Source organism: Numida meleagris, chromosome 7 (genome assembly GCF_002078875.1).
Source record: "Numida meleagris isolate 19003 breed g44 Domestic line chromosome 7, NumMel1.0, whole genome shotgun sequence".
In the NCBI taxonomy this organism is placed as follows: domain Eukaryota; kingdom Metazoa; phylum Chordata; class Aves; order Galliformes; family Numididae; genus Numida; species Numida meleagris.
In genome coordinates this window covers 13,964,233-13,984,895 of record NC_034415.1, presented here as the reverse complement: position 1 = coordinate 13,984,895, position 20,663 = coordinate 13,964,233, and the positions used below count along the sequence as shown (strand labels likewise).

The window sequence follows — 20,663 nt, the reverse complement described above, 5'->3', positions numbered from 1 at the left end:
AATCGTTAAGGTTGGCGAAGACCACTAAGAAGCCCAAGTCCAACCATGCCCACTAACCACATCCCTCAGTGCCGCGTCTTCACGTTTCCTGAACACCGCCAGGCCCGGGGCTGCACCACGCCCCTGTTCTGACAGCGCCGCTCGCCTCGCCGTGCGCACGTGGCACGGCCTCACGCGCCGCCAGCGCTTCCGGTGCTTGCTGAAGGAGGGGGAGGAGTCAGGCGGCGGAAGCGCGTTCCGACTTCCGGCGGAAGCGGCGCTCCGCGCAGGTCGAGCCTTTAGTCGGTCCGTTTCCGTCTCGCGGCAGCCTTTACCGGCGCCGCCGCCCGGGAGGAAGGAGTCGTGCCGCACCGGTGCTGCGGGGCTCGCCTTCCCTCAGACCACTCATAAGGCGGCGGCGCCGGCGCCCCGGAGGATGTGGCAAAGGCGGCAGTGGCAGGCGCCGCGGCCGAGGGAGCCTTGAGCCGAGTAGCGCTTCCCGGCTCCGCGCCCCGGCGCCTCGCCGGCGGCTCCTTGCCCGTTGCTCTCCGTTCCCCTCGCCCGGCGCCGACCCCTGCGGCGTCGTCTCTCGCTTATACTCGCCGGTTCCTACACGCTGCAGCCTCGCGCGGCGGCCGAGGACAGCTCTAGAGCGCGGGAGCGGGGCGGAGCGGCCCTCGGGGGCCGGCGGCAGTGAGGATGGCCTCGTCGTCGGGTAACGACGACGACCTCACTATCCCCAGGGCTGCCATCAACAAGATGATCAAGGAGACGCTCCCCAATGTCCGTGTGGCGAACGATGCTCGGGAACTGGTGGTCAACTGCTGCACGGAGTTTATCCACCTCATTTCCTCTGAGGCCAATGAGATCTGCAACAAGTCGGAGAAGAAGACCATATCCCCGGAACACGTCATACAAGGTGAGCTTCTGGCGGCACCGTGCAGTGGGCCGCTCCTGTCCCGCTCGTCTCCTTCTTGCTGTGTTCTGATGGTGTGAGAGACAAAAGGAGAGCCTTAATGGTCTGAGGGGAGCAACGTGTGGTCCGGCTGGTCAGCGCCTTGCAAGGGAACGGTGTTTTTGTGTTGTTGGAGGGACTGCTGTGTGCTCGGCTCCCGCCTTGTCGTTCAGGGAAGTTTGTCCGGAGAGACATCTCTGAATCCAGCAGCCTTTTTCAGACTTGTGAAACGAGGGCTGCTCTTCTCTGTAGCAATGCAGCTTCCTGTTACAGCATGTTTCAAGGTCCTGAGCTTATTAAATGCCTTTCTAGTTAGAGACTGACAAAAGGACCAAGATTAGGCATGTGGGGCTTAGTCTCCTTGTATGAATTCCATAAAAAGTGAGATGCTTTTCCTGGGCTGTCCTTGGAATTTGATCATTTAAAATCAGCTATTCCTATCTGTTGTGGAAAACATGTAATCATGATATATTCCTTTGTGTCTTTCTCAGCTGTTGCCTTCTACTTCCCCTTGTTGAATGAAAGTTTTCTCAGTATGTCTCCTTTTCTTTATGTTTTGCCACAAGTAGGGAGGTTCCTTGCCTCGTGCGTACGTCTGCAGCAAGCATCTATGATTCTATGATGATTTTTTCTCAGGAATCATTCACTTTGTCTCTGAAGTAATAGTTGTTGATACCAGTGGCCACTGCAAACAAATTATGTCATTGATCATGAGAGTGCTTCATTCCATTGCTTGGTAGAGCTCTTAGCAGTAGTATTTGTCATAGAAGTATTTCCAAGATTGTAATGGTGACAGGTTAGTTTAAGAAAAAAAAAAAAAGAGATTCTCAGTTCATAAACAGTCAAAAATTTTGCTTTCTTTCTGTGGTCCTAGCTTGCTCACCAGACGAGTTTCAATTACTTGACAGAATTATGAACAGCAATTTGGTAACAAATTGAAATCAATATGTGTATACGTGTGTGGAGACCACCTGCTAATGATATACACACAAGTATTTTGCTGAGCTCTGTGTCATTGTGTTACCATACTTCAGAGTAAAAATTGTTTTTGTGTTAAATCTGTCCATTTTAGCCAAATATTGCTGAAGAACACTCTGGAGAGGTATGTGTTTTCTGATGCTTCCAGAGGTGGAAGGATTGTTCCTGGGTTTATTGCTCTCCTCACCTGCGGGGATGTGCTTGTGGTTCCTCCAGATGTGGTCAGTTAGCAGATGGTACTTGGGTCAAGTGTGATGGTCCAGGCTGTTTGTTTTGCAGGCAGCAGGGATGTGTACAGAGGGATAGCGTACTGGTGTTTTTATTGGCCTTCAGACACTGTAGATATTTGCTACTTTAACTGTACCTTAGTATAGCTTCATGATAATGATGCTAGCAAATTCAGTAGTTGAAATATATGTTTGTTGTGATCATTGAGGTAACTCAGTCTTTTTAATGGCTTAAGCCATTAAAAAGCTGTTACAAATAAAATGGGCATCACATCACAGCTGAACAGGCTGCTGCCAACAAAAATCTTTGCACCTTCCCTGGAGCTGGATGTAGCTATTGCTTCTCTGACTGATGTGGTTTTGTGAAAACTTGGGCATCAGGGAAGATAGTTCTCTGTCATGTGAGTTTGCTGATATGATTGTTTCTGTGAACAAGGGGTTGCTAGGTTGGAAGCAGGGGCTAGGGGAAAGAAGGGGAAAGAGACACTCTTCCAGCTGGTGACATCCTGCCACTGGGCTGTGTCAGAGCTAATGCGAAACTACAGCTTCATCGTTGTAGTTCCCTGTCTGGAGCAGTGGTACTGAGGACACACCATTGCACTATCAAAAATAAAAATAAAAAAAAATGGCTGCATGGCCATGTAATGGGCTGGAACTCTTTCCCCCCCCCCATTACTGGGTTGTTTCAGATGGGTGAAGTCCTTGCTGCGTTTCTTTTTGTGGTAGCACAAACAGTTGACTGGCACAGTGCCTACGGACAGCAGGAATAGGGGAAAGGATAGGGAAAGGAAAGCAGAGGCTTCTCGCATCCTAAAGGAGATCTGATGTGGTAATTTTACTCAGGCTATGCCAAGCACTCACCACTAGTGATAAAATGCACAACTGCTTCCTGGAGAGTGCCCGAAGGCATCAGGGCTGTCATGGTCCGAGTGGAGATGGAGAGCTTCTGCAGAAGGCAGAGACATCGGGGACCAGTTGTGTAAACAGAAAATAGGCTCACTTGGTAGCTCTGTGAGCTGTGGTGAGGTGGGCTTTTTGAGAAGCTGGCCTTCTGTTGGATTCTGAACATGTCGAGATATTAAATTACCATTTTATGAAGCTCATTGCTTGGATTGTGTTGTCTACATGGAACTGAGATGCACTAAAGTAGGCTGAGAATTGATGGCAAATCCTGTAGCCTCTCTTTGTGGCCTGTTAGGATAATGGCACCATTTAGTTCATGCTTTAATGTAAAAAGCTTGGGTTTTCACTTTAGAAATTACTTTATTTTGGAAGGGCTATAAAAATAAAAATCTCAGATACGAGTGACCTGATTGTATTAAAAACAAATGTAGAACTACAAGTAGTTATGCTTAATGAATTAGTCAGACATCTGTGTCTTCATGCAGTCTTTAAGAATGGGAGAAAGCTGGAGAAAAAGGACAGGTGCGATTTGACGTTTGTAAAAGTTTCCTCCTCCTTACCTTTCAAAAATACTGTGTTTTGGGATCCAGCTTTAGAAATTTTGTAGGGTTGTTCTAACACCTCTAATACATCAAATTTTCAGCAATCTGGATAGATATGTAGTCTTAGGACTCTAGAAATAGAAAGATTCTGGATTTTGGTGGACAGGTAGCTCTGCTAAGGTAGTCGTTTATTTGGCATTTGAGTACCATGCTGTTTGAAAGGGATAGATGCTTATTTCTTCCATGCATGTGCTCCATAAAGCCATGACATGTTTCAAGAGACAGTGAATTTCTGAAGTCGTTTCACTGCCAGTAGCATTTTGTTGCAGCAGGCATAATGTTTGGTAATTCAGCTTCATAGCTATATTTATGTTGAACTGTTGTACAAATCTGTCATAGTTACATCACATTTTCTTTTGGATTTTTTGTGTGTGTAATATTCAATATGTAACTATAAATTCTCTCCATTAATTTCCATTCTTTTAAGTGTCACACAGAACTTCTATAAAAGCATGCATCTTGCTGTTGATTTCAGATTGGACTGCTGCTCATACTTTGGTGGAGCAGATTGCCAAGGTCGATCTCTGTCAGTATCCTTGTAGTGAACATCTTTGTATTCGCTGTGGCAGTTCATCTTAGTGAAGTAGTGACTTGTAGAGGTCTTAACACTAAAAAGAAAAAGCTTTGAGTTTGAAATAGTTAAATGAATTTACTGTTTACATTTTAAAATTGAATGAGTTCCTTAATATTAATAGGCTGCTTAGTGAACCGGCTAGTTCTGCACCATGAGACATGTTTGCCTCCTCTCTGCTGAGATTGTATTAATCAGGTTCGAGAAGGCTTTTGGTGATTCTCGTAGAAACTGTAGACTAATTTGAAATGTTTCCAGTGTCTGTGTGTGGGCTGAGGCTGAACTGGCATGCTGTCTAGTGTAATTTAATTATCTCTAAATCGGTTCTTCTCTTTAATTTTCTTAAGAAATAGGTATTATGTAAATTCATTTGCAAAATGTTTGCCAAATCTGTTAAAAGAATGGCAATCCTGCTGCGGTGTGCTGCTAGATTAAAGGCAATACATTAATTGTCTTGTACATGTTGGAATCACAAGTTCACAGAGTGGCTTTGTGGTGGTGTTTGGATGTGTGATGCAGTGGCAATGCCCCTCAGTTATGGGTAGGAAAAAATCACTTAAAACACGTTAAAAGTAATCTAATGTACTGTAAATAAGAGTTTGGTTATAATGTTGTTCATGTTTGCTGTTATGTATTTATTTTAGTGTGACTTCTTGAAAAGCTTATGACATAAGGTTGAAATAAAGTAAGATAAATATTAAAACAAGTATCATTCTATAAGAAAAACTTGGTTTTGCATAACTGCTGGAAGTGAACCAGGTGTTGAATAAAACTGGGGCTTGTTTCTAAGTAGTTGGTGTCTGTGTAATTTTTCTGGCCTGTTCTATATTACGTTCCACTTTGGGATGTGTGTGTGTGGAGGCACATGGTAGCAAGTGGCATATCAAAATATGCCTTCTATCATATGTTCTGCCTGTTTTTGTTTCTAACTTTTCTGTTACTTTTGCATTCTTTAAAAACTGTTGCAGAATACAGCTGTATTTCAGATTTCCTTGGGCAGGTTAAAATGCTGTGTTTTAGCTTCTGAATGAATTTTCATGTAAAGACAAATACGAGGATTTCCATTCTAAAACAATAAGAAGGGGTTGTATGTAACTGTATATGTAAAATACACATCTCTAGCTTGTTGGCATGTGGAAAATGAATTCAGATATTCAGAGACAAAAGCTAAAGCATAGTTCTGTAGTTATATTCATTATTTCTGTCTTAATGAAAGATTTCTCTGTTATAGGTAGATGATTTAACTTTTTCCAAAGACTTGCAACAAAAATGGAAAGATAGAATCACTGAGAGATTAATGGATCACAGTTCAGATAGGAAGGGCATCTTGGTTCTGTAGTTTATGTATGATTCTGATGTGCAGAACATGAAGACAGAGGCCTCCCAAGAATAATGCCTCTCTAGCAAAATGAATCTGAGAGTCCTGAGTGCTTTGCAAGCCAAGACTTCTTTGGTTGCACTTCAGCAAACTTTTATATTTCTGGTCTGAAAGTGTGCACTCTTAGATGGCACAGGAGAAGAGACTGGGGGAATAGTTGTCAGATGTTCTCAGGAACACAGCTTTTCATCACCAAATGACAGAAAAATTATCAAACATCTTCTGGTTTTTAGAAATGTATGTTTAAAATGATCATGTTGATATCTGATATCAAAAGCTTTCTAAAAGATGAACATTTTATTTTTTTCCAGCACTAGAAAGCTTGGGTTTTGGCTCCTATATCAGTGAAGTAAAAGAAGTCTTACAAGAATGCAAAACCGTAGCACTAAAGAGAAGAAAGGCCAGTTCACGCTTGGAAAACCTCGGCATTCCGGAAGAAGAGCTTCTAAGGCAGCAACAGGAATTATTTGCAAAAGTAAGTGAAGCAATACAACACTTACACTGATGAGGTTGTAATAATTAATGTAGTGGATCTAATGCTGTAAAAACACATACACACACCTAGAAGTATTCCTTTCCTTGTTGACTGCTGTAGCATCTAAGATGCTATCGATCTTCTTGTCCTGTTTGTATTACAGAAAGTCAAGTCAGTAAGTAAGATACTGTTTGTGGTTACTCCTACAATTTGACATGTACAAACAAGTTTTATTCTCTAGATCTAGAAAGGTTTTTTTTCTTTCCCTACTACTTAAACAGGTACTTCCATTGTATTGTAGGAATACATTAAGAATTACTTAGCTGAGGAAATAAAAAATGCAGGTGCTGTTCTAGGAATTACCATTTTTTAAAAATTGCATTTAAAACGTGAATATCTCCTCTGTTGCTGGCCATTGGTACACAAATCTCTGAGGCTTTGAAAGAAACAATTAATTGTTGAAAAATTCTTATTTGTCCTTTCTCATCTTCATTTGCTTGTGACAAGATTCTATTTGAGTGAATTCATGCATAAATTTTTAAGGAGGCAGTTCAAGCACAGGAAGAGAATTTGACTGCAAATACTCCTTCATCCCAGCCTTTCCATCCCAGCTTTACCCGATAGTAAGCATTTCCAAGTTTATACAACTAAAAGCCAATTTTATTTATCCTTCTACACCATCTTTCTCTCTGTTATTCTCAATTTGATGAGACAATCTTTCTCTAAACTAAATGCTGTGAAAATGATCTTTGCTTTTTTTTTTTCCTTTTACCCGAGCCATGAGTCTTGTTTTCTCAATTTGCCTACTTTTATTTCCTCTGAAAATGCTTATTCAGTTGTTACCATGTCTGATTACTGTGACCTCCTTTCCCATCACTTAACTGTACTTGCATCTTGCTGAAACACTTAACTGTTGGCTTTGTGTTGTAAGGTGCCAACTACATATATCTTATTTGCATGATGCATTTTATGCCAACTAAAGCTTCAGCATGCATAAGGCTCTTGTTGGCGTGCATTGAACTAGTTAGGACAAATTCACCTGCCTGACTTTTCTTTAACTGCACAACCATTAGAAAGTCCAATATGACTGCTTCTGATTTAAGGTTTGATTTGTACGTAACAGTCAGCTTAATTCATGTTCAAAAACTTAACTTTTCTCAAACTTAATATAGTCTACAAAATGATGATAGATATATATAACAGCAAAGATAGTTGAGGGAGAACTAGCTCCTAAGTAACATAAAACAAGAACACTAAAACCATTGCTACCTTATGTAGGCCTCGCTTTATATACAGAATTGACCACGTGAGGTGGTGTTCTTAAAATTCCATAATACTGTGTCTTAATGCCTAAATGAAAGACAATACATGCAGGTTTAACAAAATTGTGTTGATTTTTATATGATTTTAAAAAAGTGTTATGTGATAACATGGGAAGTATTATATATAATATTAAATTATACTCAATTTACTTAAGTATAAATTAATTATGCTTAAATTAAGTTCCAAGATGGTGTTTTCTCCTTCCAGATATACTAGTCAGTCATAGCACAGTGTTGTAGGTACTATAATTATTCTCAAAAACTTACACAAGTGCATGTTTGTTTGTTTATGTTAATCTTGTTAATATTCCAGAGCAGGACACCAGTGCTGACTTGTTGAAGGGTGAACGTACCTGCACTAGTTTTAAAATATTTGCCTGTTAATGTTATGAATGTTAAGTCTGTACTAGGATGATAGTGAATGTTTGAAGTCAGTCTAATGGTTCTTCCTGATACTCATGCATGCTTAAAAGTATCTGTATAAGATGAGGTCATCAGCAGAAGTGGTTTTTTTTCTTGAGGCTTCCTTACTAAAGATTGCTTATAAAGTTCCTGTGTAAATGGGTTGCTCAATAGATGAGTTCAGTTTACCCCAGGTGCTGATAAGGCTTCTTAGTCAATACAACTCAAGTGGAATTTTTCATTGCTTCAGTTTTTGGAGTGACTTAAGAAAATGATCATAGAATCACCAAGGTTGAAGAAGACCTCAAAAACCATCCAGTCCAACCATCCACCTACCACCAATATTTCCCCAGTAAACCACATCCCTTAGTACCATATCTAAATGCTTCATGAACACGTCCAGTGACAGTGACTCCACCACCTCCCTGGGCAGCCTGTTCCAGTGGCTGACCACTCTTTCTGAAAATAATTTTTTCCTAGCATGAATTTTTCCTAATATATAATGAAATAAATGGTATAAGTGATAAACACTGACAAAATGATCCATCCAGTGTGAAGTGCCAATCCTGTGATTGCTGGTATGTTCCTGTGTATTACTTCACTGAATGTACAGTAGAGTTAATTGTGGCAAGGTTAGTGAGGAGGGCTATTGTTAGTTTGTACATGATCAATGTTTATACCTCTGCTATGTGTACAGATGCTTCAAAGTTAGTGTCTTAAATTGTTTTCTAACCTTTTTAACTTGACTGTCACTTGATCTTTGAAATACTGAAAAATCCTCACTGAGAAGTGCTGAACAGACTGAGAAAGTGCAACACTTTCTTAGAGTATAGGAAGACTTCTTTTTTTCCATATATACTAAACAGGTGGACTGGTTTTTATCATTATTTTCTGATGCCATCTTTTGGCATCTTGAAGTCTGGAAAGCTGATTTGTTGATGCTTTGGAAAAAAGGAAAATTCAGTGAGCAAGTAAAGAATACTGGAGATTGTTAATTTAAAGAACTTTATTCTTGTGTTCATTCAAAACAGAAATAGAAACTTTAACACAGTGAAATGAAAAATAGTTTCTGAAAAAACAAGCAAAAGCTCTAAATGGAAAAATGGGAAGGCACCATGTGAACTACTTGAAAGATTTTGTTAGAGCATCTTGTACCTTGAAGTACAGATAATGTACCTTTCTGTAAAAAAAGACATCTCAACCTGCCTGTCCTTATTTAGGAAGAACTTAGATTGCTCTGTTTTCCAAAGATGGCTTAGGAAAGATAATGGCTTTCTTCTTTTTTTTTTTTTTGGTAATAGTGTGTGTGGCAGGGAGGAGGGATCCAACTGGATGACTTTGTAATTGCAAACTTTTTTATTTGTAATCAACAGAGTAGAGCTGTTCTCATCTCTGAATGGTGGTTGAATGCTGAGGCCTTGAAACTGAACCCCATTTTTTTTTTGCATTGTCTTGCTTAATTTTTCCATTAGTAAGTGGTTCAGCACAATCTTTACAATGAAGCTAAAGAGGGATGGACTAATGTACTTGTTCTGGAAAGTATAAATCCTCTAAACGTTGGCCTCTTGAGAGGAAGAGCAAAAATAGCTGAACATCTTAGTACAAATGAAGATACTTCTAAACATGTTTTTGTGTGCACAATTAATAAAAAAATTATATAAAAGGAATCTCCAGGTGCAGATAAAACTGCTTTTAAAGCTAAGGTGCTCTAGAGATTCTTTATAAGCTGTGTAGTATGACCTTAACAATTAAATTCATGTCTTTAGGCTAGACAACAGCAAGCAGAACTGGCACAACAAGAGTGGCTGCAGATGCAACAAGCAGCTCAACAAGCACAGCTTGCTGCTGCCTCAGCCAGTGCATCCAATCAGGCAGGATCTTCTCAGGATGAAGATGATGAAGATGATATCTGAAATTCACCAGCTGGGTTTCTGTCTTCACTAAGAAATATTTTTCCTGCACAATGAAAACAGTGAAGTGAATGCTTACCTGTAAGTTTGTATGCATCATGGACTGGCAGTTGGTATTCTAGGGGTGTCTGCTGTTGTGTGCTGTACATGTATAAACTGTCTTTTTTTGAACTCTTGAAGATTTAAGGTTCAGTATCATATCGACTTTGGATTTTTAATGGTGTATATGGAAATTTTAGATAGCAGTGCGTCACTTATTTGATCAATATACAGTGTTACAGTAAACAACAAGTTTATAAAATATAGTGAGATTTATACAAAAAGCTCTAAATCGACATTTGCATTTCTTCCCTTTTAACTAAACTATGGAATCTTACTTAGAATTTTTAATTGTTTTTGGGGGGCGTGGTACAGTAGATGTAAACTGTTAATGGGGAAAAAAGTCAAATTCAGCGTAGTACAGTCTTGAATTCTTTGTTCTTTTTAAAATGAGGATATATATGGCAATAAATATTGTAAATGCTCAAATACCACACTTGTTACAATTTGAAAGCGATATCTTTCCTAGCTTGGTGAAAATGTATGTTTAATAGGAGTTGTACAAATTGAATCTTTTTTGGTATGGGATGGAAAAAAATAAACCCATGGTTTTATTGCTATATCTTTTGACAGTGAGTCCCAACTGAATATTTTACTTCGAAGTCTGCCCATTTTGGAAAACTAACTCTTCTTATTGTTTCACTCCAATTTAATGTTAACTGTTGATGTTATTGCGTAGTCCAGATATGTTCATATTGTTGAAATATAAAACTGGAACTTGATGAAACAGAATTGTTCTGGTTCCACTGATGTAACTGGGAATGACTGAATATTCAAGCCTATGAAGGCAAAAGCGGAAGCTAAGAGCATGCTTACAATAAAAGAGGGATTTTATTTAACCTTGATTAGTCATCGTTGTCAGCATAACGCTAATGCTTTCCACACTAGGTTGCCACTGGATTACTAAAATACTTTGAGAGATAACATTTTCATCACTCAAATTGGTTTGTAGGTAAGTCCAGGTTTTTGACAAAGCATTCCCCTAAAGTGATCGGTAAGACATGGAACAGAAATGTATTAGTCCTTTTGATAATTGATTTGAAAATTCTGTTGATTAATGGATGAACGGCTGTTCTTTGTGTTGAAATAAAGTACAGTAGTGTCCATTACTGGGTTTTAATGTGTTACTTGAAGTAATACTGGCATATCTTCTGGTACACTAATCTGAGCAGACAAGAAAAGCCACTTGCATACTGCAGTAGATGATCTCATAGCTCTATAACAATGCAGTTTGTTTATTTTAACTTAAGACCTCAGCAGGTTGCTCTAGTCATAGGTCCTGAGGAGGGCAGAAAGTCTGTTTGCATAAAGATGCAAATGGAAAATGCCGTGTCCATTTCTACATACAGATCTGAACAAGGTACAATTGGCATGTATTCAGGTCTGAGTCTCTTAGTGACTTTTAAGTGTGAGATGCATTAAGTTTCATATAGAGTAAATATGAGCCCTTCCTTAAATGCATTCATGCAGTGAAAACTCAGAAATGTTATTTTAATATTTAAGTTAAACAAAAAACCTTTCATGGCTACTATATGATGTATGTTAGGCAAGGTTTGACTAAGGAAGTGGTTTTCTGTGAAGGTTTAAGTACCAAAGGTAGAAAATCTAGTCTAGTGATACAATGTTAATGTGCAGTGTTGGCTTTTCTAATTTGTACTGTAACACCTTCACACCTTTCTATTTTAAATGAGTCTTTTCCTTTTTAAATAATATTAGGTATATTTTCACACCTTTATTTTCTGATGCAGAATTCAGGTTAACATTTTACTGCATCTGGTAACATGTATGGTGTTAATATGTTTGGATCCTTGTGACCTTTCTTTTGGACATTCTTGTGCTTTTTTCATATGCTGTATTCTTCAAGCAATAAAATTCTGATGTGTTTTTATAAAATTGCTTTTACATTTAATGAGTAGTCTGCCTTCTTCATTGCATTTATAAAGAAGAAATTTAAGACTACTTAAGCTCTGCTGTTATTTGACCTACTGAAAAATTTTTGTGACCAAAGACTTTACAACCTGATTGCTGTTAGATGGCATTGCTGTTCACTGGGGTTGTTATGTGCTTGCAGAGAATATTTCTGGGCTTATCCTACTCTCTTGGGAATTGCATTTTGTGTATATGTATTTTTATAAGCTAACCTTCATGACTTGGAAAGTTGGTCCAAAACCCGATAGGCCAGGTAACCTCCTGTTAAAACTGAAAGTATTTCAAAGGGAAGACCACAGGCAGAGGCTGGGGAAATAAGATTATATGTTAGTCTTCTGTTGAACTGATTTCACATAGATAGTCTTGCTTAAATTTTGAGACCGATTCATTTATTCAGCCATTCTAGCTCAGGAATGAAAAGTCAACTAGCAGTGGCAGATGGGAGAATCTTCACTGGTCATTTAGTAAATTTAAGAATTTTGTATTACTTTGTTCTTGTGCTTCCATGTGCTTGCTTTTCAGTGATAACGAGATTTGTGAATTTATGGTACTGCTGAGTTTTGTTACAGCAGATATTTATAATGTAAATCGGACCAGTGAAGTGTGTGGTTGCTGTGTCTCAGAAGAAACATGTAACGATGTGTCTTCCTTTAAGGTCATCAGTGGGTTTTTCCATAATTATTCTGACAGTCTGTTTCAGAGTGCTTTCACTAAGTGACTTTCTTGCAAAAGCTTTCTTTTGTTCTTTTAATGAAGTATATCTGCATGACATTGTGGATGTGCAAACGGGTTAACAAGTATGCCAGGGTGATACACTTGTGGAAAGGAATAGATCCATGGAATGCTTGATTTGGCGGTGGTTCTTTTCTGTGCACCTATGCTAGAATTCAACTGAGGTTTTGCGGCAAAATGGTGAGGCAGTGAATCCAACCAGATGCAGCAATTCCCATGCATCAATCATTTGTGCATACAAGAGAGCAAGGATTGTCCTGTCTCGATATGCCAAATCCTCTACACTTATCATTCATATATCCAATAATGTGGGTTTTGCTGAATGGATATTCCTGATATAAATTTGAATAATATAAAGTAGAAATGCACTTCAGGTGATGTTTTGTATGTTGGGGAAGGGGAAATTTGTTTTTGATTCATGGTAGTGTTTTATTGTAATGTCAACTACAGGAATACAGAATGAAGACTTCTATCCCACAGCCTGAAGCAAATGGTCAGGTAAGAACTGACACTTTTCCAATTAAAAGCTAAAGAAAAGAAATGTAAGAGTTACTATGCCTTATATATGTGAGATTAAGATTTATAAGAAGCATATTCAATTGGGTAAAGAATACATCTAATTTTAAGGTTGAATATTCATGTGATTAATCTTTGTATTAAGTTAGACATGTTCCTTTGTGAGAAGGGAAGAAAGAGCCTTAAAGCAAAGGCAATGAACTCTATTTTCATTCGGTTCCGAGGCAGAAGTCTCACCATGCAAGGTCTGCATTTGATTTATCCCCTCCTCTCCTCAGCTGGCAGCTAGAGTAATTAATGCTTTTGGAGCCATAATGATGTGTAGTATACCTGAGAATGATTTCCATACCCATTTCAATAGGAATTATTTCACTATCCAGTTTTGGTTTTGGTTCAATACTGTTACTAGTCAGTTATTGTAAACTTCTATGCATCTTCAAAACATTATATGGTTATTAATTAGGTTCAGGCAATGTCCTGCTGCCCAGTGAAATAATGTCAGTATTTGAACAGTCTGTGCTGTGCTTTGAAGTTAATGCTTTCACATGCTACAAAACTAAAAGGTGCTGCACTGTGCAGAGGTACAAAATGTTATCATCATGTCAGACTCAAGGAGTGGTGACTCATTTAGAGAGAGTAAGGAATTGGAAAAACAAACAGGCCTGTTCTGAAAGTCATTGGCAGAGATGAAAGTATTTATTTGCAATAGCACAGTACTTGAGATTGTTGGTTATGGGCCAGGACTCAGTTTGATTAATGTCATGTTCAGGTTTCGTTCTGTCAACTGTGGAGTGAAAACCGACAGCTCAATTAAAAATCAAATTGAATGTTCTTTTGTTTTGTGTACAAATTTAAGTTTTGAGGTAGCAATGTAATCTCTGGAAGAGAACTAAATATATGAGGGCGATGACAGTAACATAAGAAATCTGACCGTGTTCACCATCCTGTCCTGCTCTAAAGGAGACCATTTTCAAAATTATTCCAAAACTTGTGTGATGAAGGAGGAATATGAGCAGGGAAAAAAGGTGTTTTTTCTATGTTAATGCAAAGAGCAAAGTGGTGTGAGATTTCATGTGTGTATTATTATATTTCAGGCAAGTAAAATTCAGACCTTTTTAATAAAGACACGGGAATAGTTGATTCTTACTTAATATATTTACACATTTAAGAACATACTTACACATGTTTTCCATATTCTCTGATGCTGTTCTGTATTCTATACTTATGGTAATTGTCTGGGAGAGCTGGGTGAGTTGTATGCAGCTGAACTCATTGCCCCTAAATTATAAATAACTATTTAATTGCTTTCAGTATCTTGGAATGTTGTAAAACTTGAAATTGTGGGAAACGTATTTTTAGTTTTACAACTTTTTTTTCAGTTTTTGAATGCTTTTTCATTGCTTTTTAGTTCTAATAAAGTTTGGTTAAACAAAACTAAAGCTTTACAAGCAGGAAATTAGTTTAGGTAGTACTGATTTTTTTTCTTCCCTGGAATCGTTACTGTCTTTCCCATTCATCACTGTTGTGTCCTACATATTGCGTTGTCTTGGCTTTCTGTCTGAGGATCTGATATCTAAGGTAGATATCCCAAAGTAGCTCATATAGCCTTTTTCACAAAGATTTTTCTCCTGCCAAGTGCTGTGGCTGCTAGGGACTGACCTCTTCCCAAGCATCTCCTGTATCCTGCAGGCCTACTTGCATGGGAGCCAAAACCTGCAGCTGCTGCCTCTGAGTTCTCCAAGGCTGTTGCTCCATTGCTGGATGTTCCATATGCCATCACAATGGGTTGTTCCCAGTGGCCTTTATCACTTTCTTTTAGTTATTGTTTTCATCATGAAGTGTTACATAGTATCATTAAAATTGAGGGAACAATTTTGGACTAAATGTGGAAATATGTACATAATCATATCTGTCTGCAGGATGTGAGAACGCAGGGCTAAATTGTCTGTAGCTGCTGTTGGTGAGTTCATCTCTTCGAAAATGCTGAAAAATTCTATGTTATCTGCTTTGAGTGTTAATATTCTGAGACCAGAATCACCATTTGAACTTCTCTTTCAGGAAGATGATGAACATTTATTACATGAATTTCGTTGATGAAGTGATGAACTTCTCTACCCAGATAGGTGCAGAACAGCATGAGCACAAATAGAAATGGTCCATCTTAGCAGATGACAGAATATTTCAAGAACCTACATGGGTAGGAATGTTTACTCTAAACTAGCCTCCTTCTATAGATGAAAAGGTTCTAGGGCATGAATCAAACAATCATGAGGGAAGAATTGTGGTAGCAGTTCTCTCTGGACAAAGAAGACATTTCATTGTATTCTTCAAGTGTTTTTTTCTTTAATCGTGTGAGAAAGGGACTGAGAACTGGACGTTGTCCTAAAATGAAATCTCCGGTATTGATTGTGTTATGAGAGCGTGTTTGAGAATCTTCTCCTTTAAGAACTCAGAATAAAGCTTCTGAATGCTGAAATATTTTCTTGTGCCCCTGTGTTTAGATATAACTTTGTAACTTCCAGTTCCAACTTTGTAGCTTAGGAATTCCAACCAAGAGAGTCAGGTTAGTCTTCAAAGTCAGTTGAATTTTTGTCTTGGTAACTTTTCTGTGGACTGGCTGTTGGAGACTTTGAATAGCTCTTTGAGTTTTATGTATAGGTAGGTCAATATGCAACAAAGTAACATGATTAGAGAATTCTGTTTGATTTGATGCTTACATGACTTTAGACACTAGAGAATCAAAAAGACAAATTTTGAAAATAAGACTTAAACTCTTTTATATATTTAGTTATTACTAGAGCTAAATGTCAGTATTTCCAGTACTTTTGAGTTTTCAAAGCTGATTGTGCAATAATTATACTGTAAGTCAATGTCTTAGGTACCAAGCCTCTTGCAATTTTGATGGTTTTGAATTTAAAAGGTGAAATACAGGATCCCTTGGGTTTGTCGAGAATGTGGCTTACAAGTTGCAGTGGTATGACTGGGAGGATCCTGTGTGGCCACTTTCTTGCCAGCTCCCCAGGTGGGAAACTCATTTGTGAGCCTCTTCAACTGGCAGCTCATTTGCCGGGCTAATTGGCAAGAGCTGTGCTGGCCTCAGGCTCTGCTCTAGAGGTTGAGTTGTGTGGGTTTCAGGACCATGTATATGATCTAATTAGCAAACTATAAAGCCAAATTTGTGTGGATAATGTGCTGAAGCCAGGCAGAACCTGTAATTAAGTTCTGTTCTTAGTTCTTCCCTTAACTTAATATTTAATTCTTTTTTTTAAGATTGACTCTATCATTGCTGTCCCAGTATTCCTATGGGAGAAAACCAATGGTGTTGGAGATGAAGGAAAAACAACTCTTACCTAGGGCTCACCTTTTAATCTGATCTGCATCTCAAGTCCAAAGAGCAGATGTTGGTCTTGAAATTTAGCTAAATAGAGCTCCAAAAATGTAATGTGTAGGAAGAAAAATAATTTTTGTGACAGTTGGATTATTTCTCATTTTGTCTGTTTGAACTCACTTAAATTTATGCAGACAGGCTCTGGTCAGAATCTCACCTTGGGAGAAAGGATGATGAACAGAGTTGTAGTGATTTTTTTTTTTTTTAAATTAATGTGAGAGAAAGACATAGGGAGGTAACAACTGCATAGAATAGAAATGTCATTAAGCAAATCAGTGGCAGTGTTGGTTTATTTACATTCCTGTTCTTACAAGTGATTAATAGTGGAGAGGATACTCTTGGATGTGCAGATTACTCTGAGTTTTCTTCCATATCGTGATTCTTTCCCAGTTCTTTCATACAAATGTGTTATGCAACATGAACATGCACTTTCTCATAAGAAAAGAAGGTACCACCACAGACTTAAAATAACAAAGGAAGGACCCTTTGACAGCGAGGTAGGGCAGTCGAAACTCAGAGGGGGGCAGTGAGCCCTGAAATTAACGCAGCTGATACTGATTCAACGAAACAGGATCTGATGAGCCTCAGCAGGAACGTGTCGGTATTGTTCCCCTGCTCGTTCCGTTGACTGCCGGCAGGTGGCTGTCAGGCTCAGGGAATGGTTTCAGCTGGGAGTCCCGTACTGCTGCCAGCTATGGCCTGCTACCGCTGGTGCAAAGTGTGATACTGGCGCAGCTGTAACTTAAAATTCCTGTAAAGAGGCTAACTTATGACCCAGAACATGGATTGTGATAAAGTTTTATGACAGGTTTTGCACAACTGTAAATTCATTTTTCTGAACATAATTCAGTCAGATGATAGTTAAATATTTTAACAAGCCTAAAAATATGTGGTGCTGATCTGTAGCTGCTCATTCCTCCACTCCTCATTTTTCTGCAGCTTGAATTAATACCGTGAGGCTCTCCATGTTTCCGTATTGATACGGACATTAATCTGTTACGCTCTGCTTGAAAGTGGCTGGCTGATCAATGCAGGTGGAAGTTGCTATGCATGTCTTGGGTTATTATCTTGGCACTAATAATCTTTATGCCTGTAGATAATGCTTGTCTATCAGAACTGACCATTCCTATTCACCTAACTCTTCCTATTTGATACAGCTTAATATTCTTTTAATATAGGGAAACGTGCATGGAGTTGGTGAGAGAATTGAGAAGACTTGTTAGGTGGAGATCTCAAGATAGCAAAGCCATGGTGACTGTGATTAGTAAATAGATGGTATTCAGGGAGATAACGCAAGCGTTAAAAAGTTCAAAATAATATTTTAAGATCACAACTGACAGAGATTCCCTGATATTTCTGTAATAATTGTCCTGCCTTCAGCTTGGGCTACAGTTGTATGTTATCAAAAGGAACTGCCAAATTATAATGAGTCTCTCTTCACTGAAAAAATCAGAGGATGTTTGTGGTTAGAGCATTGCCAGTTTATGCTGATTGACACCACTTTCCCTTTGTTACATATGGCATGGAAAGATGTGCTCTTAGCTTAGGGCAGGCAAAAAGAGCGAACACAGGATTTCATAAAAGCAGATGGAAGTTCTTATTTTTCTCATGCTTACAGCTGGTGTAAGTTGTATCCTTTTGGTTCTGATCACTGGTGGTGCCTTTCGTTTGTTGGCTGGGGAGAAAAAATACACTTCTGCTATTAAAAGATAGAAGAGCATTTCAGTATGGACGGGAAATGATGTAGGAGGAGGAAAGGAGTTCTTCCCACCAAAATTCAGAGGTAGGGGAATACTTAGAATAAGGTCACTAAGCAGTGGCTGAGGCTGTGCTACTAAGTGTAGTCGTACTTCTGCCTTGAAGCAAAGGTGGTGTGGTCTAATTCAGCTGGTTTTCTGATTCAATTTTTTTTTTTTTAAAAAAAAGGTGAGCCTAGTAAGTTTAAATATTTTGTCTGCTAGTTGAAATAGGTACCCAATGGCAGTAAGCCCTTAGCCAGATGCATAACTATGGATGCGTTGGAAGCTGCTGAGTGCTGTTGACTATGTGGGGGACCGTATGGAAACAGCAATGCAAGGAGAGGTGTCAGGGCTCCTTTGTCTGAGATAATTTCACAGCTAGGAAAGAATGATTGTTTGCTCACCACACAGAGGTGTTATTAATGCTAATGTTTTTAGAAATTGGAGCACTGAAGTGCTGGTGATGGAGAAAAATGCATGTATAAATAAAGGGATGAAGCTAAATTTTTCTGGTTTCAAAGCAAAAAGAGATAATGAGCTTCTGCAACGTTTCTTTGTGGAGTAAAAATCCAATTTTGGTATGACAGAGACTGCTGGCTGGCAGAGAAAAGGATTAGTGGCACCTCACACCGAGAAGGAGGTATTTGGAAATAATTTTTTGGCTGTGCTGCTTTCTGTGACCATGGGAAGTTGAACTGATGCTCTGTTAGGACGCATGCCTGTGGGGAGTGCCAGACAGAGCTCTGCTACTCAGAGTTAATCATGCCAGTTGTGGTCCTGCCAAGATAACATCCTGTGGTACACTTGTAAGCCCAACTAGCTTTTGCTGAGAGGTGAACAGAATTAATGAAATATATACCAGTTGTAATAAATAGAATGATGTAGGTTTGGCATAGACCAAAATTGGGCAGTTTTCTGTTAAAGCCTGCATAATTACTCAATGATGGGGAAAACCAGCTAAATGCAGCAGGGAATTTACTTAGCTGTTATCGTGTTCCAGGAAGTGATAATGGTGTACAAGGATACCAGAACAATGCAATTTGTCATGGAGCCTTTGCCTGTAATAATTTCTTCAATATGTCCTGAATGTATTTCCCTTCTTGAGCCCATTGGGTGAGACTTTTTAAAAACTTTTTTTTTTTCTGAAGAATCGTGTTTTCAGAGATGCAACTAGAAGGAAAAAAATCTGCAGGATAATAGTTGCTTTATTATGTCTAGGGCTTCTGCCAATTTCACTTTGTGATAGTGGAAACAATGTCCAAATCCCTAATGATTGATGACAGCGTTTCCAACAGCATCCTGCAGAGATGCAGTGGGTGCTCTCCTCTCCCCTTACAGCCAGAGAGGGGTGGAGTACAGGTGAGCATCTCTCTGGGCAGGGCTGCACCTGGGAGGGAGAGGGCTGGCTCCTAGCTGAAGTGAAGGTGAATGCACACCTGTGTGGGTACACCTGTATCTTTTGCTCTGGAGGAACTGCAGCTTGAAAGCAAGCAAAAATCAGGGACCAGCTGTGAAATGTTTTCCAGTGCAAATACTCATACAGCCTCTGAAATATGTTTGTAACAAATAGGCTTTGCATTTGAATTTCTGGAATCTTGTAGTATGAAAAAAAACCTGCAGTAGGCCACTATGAAAGCCTTTATCCTGTGCAGCACAGGGCTGACTGTTTTTTTGTTTGTTTGTTTGTTTGTTTTTTAATGTATTAAAACAGGGTCCCAGTGAGATGGAGAAATGTATTGTCTCCCCAGGAATGATGGAGGCACCTACTCGCTCTCAGTTTCCCTGCAGGACTGCACGTGCCCAGCTCTCCCTATTCCGGGGCCTTACAGCTCCCTGTGGTCCAGAGGTTGCTGTGGTAATGCCTGTCCCATTTTCAACGCTCATACAGGTGCATGGTGAACAGGGAGCGAAGCACAGCGCTGACCTAGGCCTGCAGTGCTTAAAAGCAATTTGTTCTTCCTGAGTGCTGTGCAACAACATACACGTATCGATCACTTGTATTCAGCAGTGTTGCCTCACCAGAGCCCTCAGTGCAGTCGGCGTGGTGTTTTCAGATAGGTGTAACGTGCAAGCGGTTTGGGTTAACTTGCGCGTGTGGGTGTGGTGAGCCCAGGTGTGGGGTTACATGGGCACTGCCTCGGAACACGCTGTATGGGGAGAAACTGATGCCTTGTGAAGGCAGTTGTGGCGGCTCTCAGTCTTTGCTTTCTATTGATAGCTTTCCAACAGCCATCTTGGTGGAAACGAATTGTTTGAGGAGGAATTATCACCCTTTCTTTACCAGGTGCCGTCGTGCAACCACGTGAATCATTGACCTGCCCCGTGGAGAACGGGAAACGCAGGGCTGACCTCAGGGGGAAAGCGGCGCGGCACAGGGATTTATCATTCACCGCGCGGTCGCTGGGGACACAACGGGCTGCAGGTGTGCGGCTCCGCCCCGCGCCGTGACTCAGCGCCGTGCAGAGCGCGGCGCGAGGCCGCCGCGCGCACAAAAGCCGGGGCTCGCGCTGCCCGCGAGGCGCCCCCTCCTCCCGCCGCTCTCCTCGCGCTGACGGGCG

The 20,663-nt window shown here is 39.8% G+C and overlaps 2 protein-coding genes across 2 annotated transcripts in view; both read left to right on the top strand.

Annotated features, from left to right (window-relative positions):
• DR1 (down-regulator of transcription 1) lies at nt 238-11,710 on the top strand. Its single transcript, XM_021404813.1, has 3 exons — nt 238-898; nt 5,905-6,068; nt 9,559-11,710. The coding sequence occupies exons 1-3, from the start codon at nt 679-681 to the stop codon at nt 9,703-9,705; spliced, it is 531 nt and encodes a 176-aa protein (XP_021260488.1). The 5' UTR covers nt 238-678; the 3' UTR covers nt 9,706-11,710.
• FNBP1L (formin binding protein 1 like) overlaps nt 12,907-20,663 on the top strand; it is a 61,189-nt gene continuing 53,432 nt past the window's right edge. The window contains exon 1 of the mRNA XM_021404801.1: nt 12,907-12,960. Coding sequence (XP_021260476.1) covers nt 12,922-12,960 — 39 coding nt within the window. The 5' untranslated portion in view covers nt 12,907-12,921. The remainder of the gene's footprint in view (nt 12,961-20,663) is intronic.